Below are 9,378 nucleotides of genomic sequence, written 5' to 3'. Positions count from 1 at the left end.
TGTATATTACGGTCTTGTGTTTAATTAAGAGGCGCGTTTTAAAAACATTTTGATTGCTTTATTAAAATAGTAAAACATCAGTCTTATTTACATGTTATATCACTGCAAAACATCCATGCATGCACCATATTTGATGCTACACAAGAGTCATACAGCATCTTTCCCAACAATCCATCATTCATGTCATTATTACAGTTAGGCAAAATAATATATATATATATATATATATATATATACAAATATTGTCAATATTGGGTTTTAGTTGGGTGTGTCCAACCATCTATAGAATGATTCAGAAGCGTCTTTATAGCAGCTAGCGAATTGAGAGCATCATCACAAACTCTGAAAGGAGAGAGAAGACAAAACAGAGCAGGTCGAGTCAGTGCTGAGTTATCTGACTAAACACCAAAGTGCCAATGATGTTTAGTACACATGCATGAAATGCACACTTCTGGCCAAAAAGTCAAATATATAAATGTTCCTGAATTTCTTATTCTCACCTTCAAAGTCAATGCTTCCATCTGCGTTAATGTCCAGCTCCTTTAAGATCTCCTCCAGTTCTCCTTTCTTCAGTTTTTCCCCCAGCATCGACTTGATTGCCTCCTTCATCTCATCTTGGTTGATCTTTCCATCTCCATCAAGGTCAAACTTTTCAAAACGGACAAAGTGATGAAAATTGGTTGACAACTTTCCGAGTTTTAAAAATGCAAGGAAATTGCTCAAATTAACAGTAGAATTCCATTTGTTGAAATGTGTCCAATTATTAAAGGCCCCATATTATGCTCATTTTTAGGTTCATACTTGTATTTTGGGTTTCTACTATAGAACATGTTTTAATGTTCATAAAAAAACATTATTTTTCTCATACTGTCTGTCTGAATATACCTGTAATTTACATTACAGTACTTACAAAGCACCTCGACCTGCTTTATAATAAAAATCTTTCTTTTTACAATATGGGACCCTACTTTTTTTAAACATATATTCTCTGAGATGTATACAACCTGACTGAAGGTCTTTGTTAGGTTGCATATATCCGCTCATGTTAATAAAACTCATCTGACTGACCCTTTCTTTCCTTTTGCTGTAATATCGTTACTACGTGGATTGTTTTATTATCAGATGACTGACCTGTACAAAGGCTGACTGGAGCTCTTTGAGTCCCAGCATGTCAGCAGTCTCTCCCATCATCCTGGGTCCCATTAACTCAGTAAAGTCTTCAAAATCCATTAACCCGCCCACTGTGGAGAGGAGACATGCCAGTTTAAAGACATTGTATGCTTGTATTCTATTTTTTTTTTTAAGATAATTTTTGGGGCTTTTCTGCCTTTATTTGACAGGACAGCTAGGTGAGAAAGGGGGAAGACATGCAGGAAATCGTCACAGGTTGGATTCGAATCCTGGACCTCTGCATCGAGGCATAAACCTCTAAGTATATGTGCGCCTGCTCTACCCACTGATTCAACCCGGCCTCCTTGTATTCTATTTTTGAAGGGTCTTCTATCAGCTCACTTCTCATCTTGATCTGTTGTACTATCTCCAGCAGCTCCATTTCTGTGGGCATGTATCCCATGGTCCTCATGCATTCAGCCACATCCTTGTAGTTCAAGTATCCATCTTGATCGTAGTCAAACTCTTTGAAGGCCTCTTGTAACTCTATAAGAAAGGTCAGGAATCACAAAGAAATCAGAACAGTCCCAGATGTGGTATATATATATATATATATATATATATATATATATATATATATATATATATATATATATATATATATATATGCCACTTAAGATGGAACTATTAATATATTAACAATTATAACAAGTCTGTAATCTACTATAATGTGGACAATGAGCTGTGGAAGGGACACTTACCGTCCAACTCAGCCTGAGCTAATTCTCTCTCCTGCAGAAACAGTAAAACACATGTTTAGAATGTTAATCTATTTTTATAGTTCGGAAGATAAATGTGAACTGCAAATACTACCAAAGTATCAACTTTTGATTAAATTCCTGTGTTGTGTTTAATGTCAAAGATGTGTATGTACTTTGTAATTCATAAGCATGTGTATTAAGATTATGCACTTTAATGTCGGATATGGACACAATAAAATGACAAAAGCCATACAGGACATGTCTCAGGTATGACCCTGTTTGTAAATCAGTTTCCATATGTACAATGGAAAAGGTAAGTATTTTCAAGGTGAATCAAGTGTTTGGCAGTGCTCATCATTTGGATTACCCTAATAAAGTGTGGCAGTAAGCCTCAACCAATGAGCCGCTAATACTGTAGACACGTCAGGCTTAGTGATAGCAGCTCGAGAAAGATCAGGCACTAAACTGTACGCTGCCTGACTTCCACCTCACTTCTGACTCTGATGTTTTAATGTGTGACACACAGTGCCTGCTTATGAGTATCCACTGTATTGTGGAGATCTATTCCTTTTGGTCTTAATCACATACATTTAAAAATGTTAGTAATCCCCAAGCCTTTCTCAGTCCATGGCTATTAAAAAGGTGTATTCAATTTGAAGTTGCCTTAAATTGTCAGTGAGGAAAACAAAACAAACAAAATTAAGGCAAACACGTTATTGAATAAAAGTGTGTCTAAATATGGCAGAAATCTAGAAATTGGTGTTGAAAGTAGAAAGCTACAACTTAAACTGTTTCAACAGTGTCTTGCACTAGAGTTCAAGTACCATAACACATCCAATTAAACTGTACAGATTAAAATCACAAAATGTGGATGTCAGCTACTTACCGCCCCAAAAACACTGTTGAGCACAGAGTTGTAGACTTTGATCATGCTCTCAGTGTTTTTCTTGGACTTCTTCGATGACTTCTTGGGTGCTTCTGAGACTGAACCCGATGTGGAACCATCTTTGCTACTACATGGAAACAATAAATCAAACAATAAATGGGAGAAAGGGCAAATGCATGTGTTTACATGTCAACCAAGATTTAAAGACACCTTTATTATACAGTGAAAATATCTCAACCACATCAGCATAGTTAGCATTGTACTATTGCACTTACCATGTTTTTTCCCCTGAGTTATATATTTGGTGGTAGGTCAACTAATGGTTCTATGCAAAAGAGAGCTGCATCTCCACAATATTGGCTTGTCTATCACAATCAGAAAACTGCACAAATGCTGCAAGAATCATATGCCATCTAAACTTACCCATCTATTGCGGCTGAGTCGACAGAAGTTGTAGAGGGTGTCCTATCTCCTGCCTTGGACATACTGTGGAAACAGAAACATAGGCCTATGCTGTGTAACACTGTAACATTTACTCCCCCCAAAAAACATCTGCATGTCTTACAGTGCAGTTGCAGTATATACACGCATATTTCAAAATGCTGAAGAAATATTTTCATAAATGCTTTATGGGATGCAAAAGGAAAGGTTGCAAGAGGATCAAAATCATGTTTCCCAATTTATTTTAATGTAAAAGTATTTTTGTTGCACTGCCAATCTTTTTTTTTTAAACCATGTATTTATTGGAATTTTTGTACATTTTACAGACAAAAACAGTACAAGGCACATAACAGAAAACAGAAAAAAAAGACCAAGGATCAAATGTAGTAGGCACTGCCAATCTTTGATTTCTATATCTTAGATATGAATGCAAATACTTGCTGCAATTTTCTTACCTTTATTACCTTTTCTAAATGGTCAGGAAAGAAAAGAACAAGAAGTCCTACTCGTCCTCCTTGTGTTGTGAATGGCAGCACACTATCCTGTCCATCCTGTTTTTCCTTCTCCTTTTGACCTCCTTTGATCACAGAGGCTTAACAGGTAATTACCTGACTAAACATGCAGCCAACGATTAGAAAGCAAAATGTGGAGCAGCAGTGTGACTTATGTGTTCAGTTTCCTCTTGGTTCAATCAAAAACTAACTTTAAATGTCTTTATTCAGAGGCTCTTGCAATTGCAATGCTCCAATTTTTTATAAAGTTTTCACACAATGCATTTTATAGTGGTTCTGGGCTGATGACTTGATTTTTAGATTGTGGGATTATAATCATTGTGAGGACTCATACAGACAGACATTTTAAATACAAATACAATATTTGATCACACATATATTTCCTGTCAATACATGCCTTTCATCCAAGGTTGATGTAAAAACTAAATGCATGTTAAATACATCCTGACCAATCAGAGATTTTTGGGACCAGTGGCGATCCAACAATTTGATTGAAGAAGAGTTGCAAAGCAGATATGCAGAGCAGGTTTACTGTTGGACAATGGTCATGTTATTGTTTATGGCTCATCACCTCTACCAACTCACAATGTAGTCTAGTCAACAAACTAGTGTACTGTATATTATAACTTATTTAGGATGAGGACATTTAGCAACAAACAGGTTTATGTAAAGGCTGTTGACTTTTATCACTTTATTGTCGTCATACTTTTCTATTTTGCTCTACAAAGTTTGTGTTTAACCCCATTATTAAAGAATGCCTGAAAAACGTATGTTAATACTGGTGAATAGGCCTATATCTTTTTTTATATAGCCTATAGCCTATATGCTCTTGTAGACCTGCTATTATATTTTTATATTAAGGATTTTATTTTTTATTTATTTATTTAAGGATAAAATTAGCCAAGAATAATTAAAAAACAACATACAGGCATTTATAAAACCAAACGCACATTGACACTTGCACTCCGGTTCCGGTTAATTTAAGTGCTCTGAAGATAAATGGTGCCTTGTCGAAAAATGCTACCTTGTGTTTTTTGTGTAGGCCTATTTCCGTAAGTATTATGACATAGCTATATGTTTTTGATTACAGACAGGAGTAAGTGTACGGTAAGAATATATGCATTTAATATCGTATTCCCTTATTTAAGATTCCAGTTGTAGTGGATTTTGATTTTGATAGACCAATATCAATGCTTCCACGCATGTGCAGAACGGACCGCTAAGTGTCACATTGATAGGCGGCATATCCACAGAACACCGGCGGCTTGGCGCAGGTGTTATTCGACAACTAGTTAACAACTTTTTACCCGACTTCTTCGCTTGTCGTTAAATGTGCTCGATATAGTTAATGATAGCTTGAATATATTAGTAAATATGTAGCTCTCTACTATGTTTATTAAGACCTTTGTGGAATACGTAGTGGACGACAGTAGGAATGACCGTGACATGACTTTGGAAATAACTTTGGAGTTGCGTGGACGAGTTTTTAGCCATCAGTGGCGCATGGTCATCCAGGTGAGTTTGCTGCCTCGAAAATCTTTTTAAAAACTGTGTAGCTAGCTTATTAAAGTAGTTTATTTTTTAACGCATTTGTGTGTATTCAGTTACAGTTTAAAGTGAAGAAAATTACTTTAGGCTAACGATAGCATAATTGACGTAAATAGCATGTCCTTCCCAGTTCAATGGGCCGTAGCCTAATTTTTGGGTCGCCAAAATACGTTCACTTTACTTGTGGCTATTCCTTAAACTGTCATTCAACGAATGCAATGATTAGTCAATTATATCGCTAGCCTAGCCATTTTAAATGTCATTAAATGCAGTAGCGCCGACCGAAAAGTGGTTAACATTCCAATCCCCTGGCGGCTGCTCACTAAAGCGGCTTTTGCCCTTATCGCATATGCCACTGTTGTAGCTAGGCCTACAGCGACATAAATCGTACTACACCGACCTTTACCGGTTGTGTTCTACCGGCACACCGTTTAACGGCAGGTGGAAGTGGTCACGTTAGGCAACGGTCTGTCAGTGACAAACTGTTAAATAATTTCATATCCTTGCCGATGTACCCAAAGTATTAAAGCTAACATGGCTATTGTTAGCCTCGCTATCGTAGTGGCTGATTCCCACGAACGAAACGTTGTCGTGTAACGTTTAGCTACATTATTCATTCAAAATGGCCTTTTGGTTAATAATAAACGTTATGCCATACTTATTCCTGGTTAATGTGCCACGACGTGGAGTTTTATATGATGGAATGTCTGTGGGATCACGTTATACTATTAAACATGCCAAAGGTAATTTTATTTTTCGTTTTATTATGGTGTAAAGTAATAGTTTAGTTTGCTCTAAAGTTGTTTTAAATATCTGTTATGGGTTGGTCAGACTGTTAGCTAAGGCAAATGCTGCTGTAGTGAGGGGCATGTGCTGCCAGAGGATCGGCTTATGTCTTATGTAGCTACCACAGCGGCTGACCATCAGCCACTTTTCGATCTCGGTAGCTTAACTGGTGTAGTTAATTTTATTCTCCACCAGATGGAGCCAAGCTCATGTTTTTGTTGTGTTGCAAATGTTTTGGTCTGCTGGACCAGTACACCAACTGCTTTGCTAATTCTGCTTTATTCCGCTTTCTTTCGCTTCAAATTCAGAGGGACTGCATTTGCTTTTTACTCTAATACTGTTAAATTCCTTTTACCTTCGTACAACAACCCTAGCAACATGAAGTAGATCTTTCTGTGTTTTTTTTGTGATGCCTTACCTCGGTCGGAGCTCGATTTGTTTTTGAAAACGGAGACACGATGTCATAAACTGCCAATATGTTTTCACCCGCAGAGGACTCTTGTCATGATCAGCCTTTAAATGTTAACATTATGAAAAATACACACAGTTGTAAGTACTGTAGCGTCTTTATTTATTGTGATTCACCCTTTTAATTTCCTATTGGTTTATAAGACACCACGTGACCAGGAAGAGTCGGCGAGCCACATTTGTTACTTTTCTTTCTTTAAAAATACGCTGTTAGCGATTCTGTGACGTTTTCTTTTTAATGTCGTTGGTCATACTTTACTGTTATTTCCTCGACTGTCTCAAAACTGTAACTTCAAATTTTAGACCCGTCAGTGAGAGTAACCGTGCAGCGAATCACCCCTTTACCGGCGACCCACTGAGGGTATCGCTTCTCGGCCTTTTGGCTAAGATCAAGTGTAGTATCTGTTCTTATCAGTTTAATATCTGATACGTCCCCTACCCGGGGACCATATATTAAATTGATTTTTGGAACTGGGAGATGGAATAGGGGCTTGCTCCGTCCACTCCACGCATCGACCTGGTATTGCAGTACCTCCAGGAACGGTGCACCCCCCTCTAAATGTTTAATATAAATCTCATTCATGTTATTACACTGTTATTGGTACATTAATTCATACGTTTAATAATATTATTTATAGGCTGTATGTTGCTTTAAACCAGTGTTTCTCAACGGGGGCGGTACCGCCCCCCAGGGGGTGTTCAGAAGATGATGGGGGGCGTTGGAAGCAATATTTTGGAAAGGGGGGCGTTGGGGGGCGTTTGTTTGAAAGCTAGTTTAAACCAAAGATTCACAATAACAATACATGTTTACACTTAAAAACTACTAAAGAATAAGTAGTCTGCAACATTAAAAGCTGCCAGTTTACAGCACTGCGACTGGACCAGACGGGTATCTTCTCTGTGCTTCTGTCAGCTTTGTTTGGTGCAGCTCCGTGCTGCCTTCATGGAAACGGGCCGTCAGAGTATCGTCTTAAATGAGCTCTGTAGCTACTACGTGAAGCTGCGTTCAGATAAAGAAAAAAAAAGCAATCGCTGCGACGTCCTGTTGTATTCTTTAACCCCCCAATGTAGCACACCACAGTAACAGTTTTTCGTCAGATGGTTTACACAACGTTTCCTACTGTACCTGAATGCAGCTTCATTTCACGGAGAAAGAGAGAAAGAAAAGAGACGTGCGAGAGATATCGACTGTGCTTTGTTGTTTGGCAAACAGTCAGCTGTTCCATAAACTCGCGGGCAGTTCAGGGCTTATATTTGGTGTTTTAAAACTTTCTTATGGAAGCGATAGAGGAAGTGATGTCACTGTTTACTGTACGGGACTCTCACACCTCCACAAAACACAGCGCGATGTGGGGGTGCGTTTTCTCCAAACGTTTTTTTCTGCTATTTACTCCCAAGACAGGCGATAGCAAACATAGCTAGACTCTTCTAAGCATTAAAAAACGCCTCTCACTAACTTTCAAAGGTTGTAAACTTATTTCCATTCGGCAGTAGGTGTCGTTCTTCAAGTCGTTTGTCATCACCAAAATACGTGTGTGTGTGTGTGTGTGTGTGTGTGTGTGTGTGTGTGTGTGTGTGTGTGTGTGTGTGTGTGTGTGTGTGTGTGTGTGTGTGTGTGTGTGTGTGTGTGTGTGTGTGTGTGATCCTTCTGCTTTTACCCCTTGATAAGTGCCAGCTTGTTTTCCGTTGGCACAATTCGATTTTAGATTTGAATGAAAAAAAAATTTAGAAATGTTAAATTGCTAGCTGTTTCTGATTGGCTACTGTTAGTGTTTGTAATAATAATAACAATAATAATAATAATAATAATAATAATAATAATAAGCATAATACATTTTATTTAAAGCTAATTTCATGACACCCAAGGTCACTTCAAATTATAGTCCTCTTCTAAAGGTGCTGAGGTTCACACCATGCAGCAGGTCTTTTGATAATACCTATTTATAGTTTGAATGTTACATATCTAGTCGTTCTGATTGGCTGCTGTTATTTAATTTGAATGTCAAATGGTTGCATTTGACATTTAAAAAAACCTGTAAATATATATAATTTCTATTCATGTGTTGATTGTCATTCAATGATTTGATTTTTTTATTATTTTTGATAACAATAGTAACAACAATAATAGGCCTCTATTAGGGCGTAATCATTAATATTCGGGGCATTTAGCCTACATAATATTTGATGGGGGGCGTTAGGGACCTGGATAATGGATAGGGGGGCGCTGGCACAAAAAAGGTTGAGAACCACTGCTTTAAACAATGTGTAGTTAAATGTTACAACATTAAACTGTACTCTATTTTGTTATGTATAGTGTGTTTCCACTTTTCTATAATGTCTATAATTGTCGTTTTAAGAGCAGGAGGCTGCAAAGTGGAAATTAAATCAAGCCAGTAAACTGTTGAGAGAGACAATGGGATTGTAAAAAGAAAATGTGCTGTGTTTACTGTTCTTTCCACATGTGAGAAAAATGTGAAACATATATTTTTTTCTTGGTAGATCCTCAAACATGTCTTGTCCGATTGTGTTGTTTAGCTTTATTACACTGTAGTTTTGAAATGACCTGTCAGTTTAGTCTTATTAGGCTAGCTCATTCCCCAAAAGTGAAAATAATCTCTGCATAATATCTGTCGCTGTTTTCCAGTCTGCTTTCTGGTCAAAAGAGAGACACATACTTTCAATATGTGTGCACTTTATTTTTTGTTATCTAATGGCGTTTTTCCATTACATGGTACCTGCTCGACTCTACTCAGCCGCGTTGCCCCGTCCTCCATTTTCCATTGCAGATTTAGTACCACCTCATGCCTGAGGGGAGCGTGGCTGGTCGTCATAGCAACACACACACACACACACACACACACACACA

The 9,378-nt window shown here is 37.7% G+C and overlaps 1 protein-coding gene and 1 non-coding gene across 3 annotated transcripts; one reads left to right on the top strand and one right to left on the bottom strand.

The window, feature by feature from the left end:
- Positions 1 to 36: 36 nt before the first annotated feature.
- On the bottom strand, positions 37 to 3,791 carry si:cabz01076231.1 (calcium-binding protein 2). Of its 2 annotated transcripts, none has more exons than XM_039822840.1 (8): positions 3,654 to 3,791; positions 3,181 to 3,243; positions 2,758 to 2,884; positions 1,872 to 1,902; positions 1,513 to 1,656; positions 1,132 to 1,241; positions 501 to 648; positions 37 to 342 (listed from the first exon to the last, which is right to left on the bottom strand). In XM_039822840.1, the coding sequence occupies exons 2-8, from the start codon at positions 3,240 to 3,242 to the stop codon at positions 314 to 316; spliced, it is 651 nt and encodes a 216-aa protein (XP_039678774.1). In that variant the 5' UTR covers position 3,243; positions 3,654 to 3,791; the 3' UTR covers positions 37 to 313. The 2 variants fall into 2 exon arrangements, with proteins under 2 accessions (XP_039678774.1, XP_039678776.1); XM_039822842.1 differs by having other exon boundaries at positions 3,663 to 3,778.
- Positions 3,792 to 6,875: 3,084 nt separating this feature from the next.
- Positions 6,876 to 7,066, top strand: LOC120573736. Its single transcript, XR_005641776.1, has one exon. It is a non-coding gene; the product is annotated as a U2 spliceosomal RNA (small nuclear RNA).
- Positions 7,067 to 9,378: the final 2,312 nt, after the last annotated feature.

The sequence above is a fragment of the Perca fluviatilis genome, chromosome 14, assembly GCF_010015445.1.
Source record: "Perca fluviatilis chromosome 14, GENO_Pfluv_1.0, whole genome shotgun sequence".
NCBI classification, from domain to species: Eukaryota; Metazoa; Chordata; class Actinopteri; order Perciformes; family Percidae; genus Perca; species Perca fluviatilis.
The sequence above is the reverse complement of the archived record's forward strand: the minus strand, read 5'-3'. Positions and strand labels throughout refer to the sequence as shown.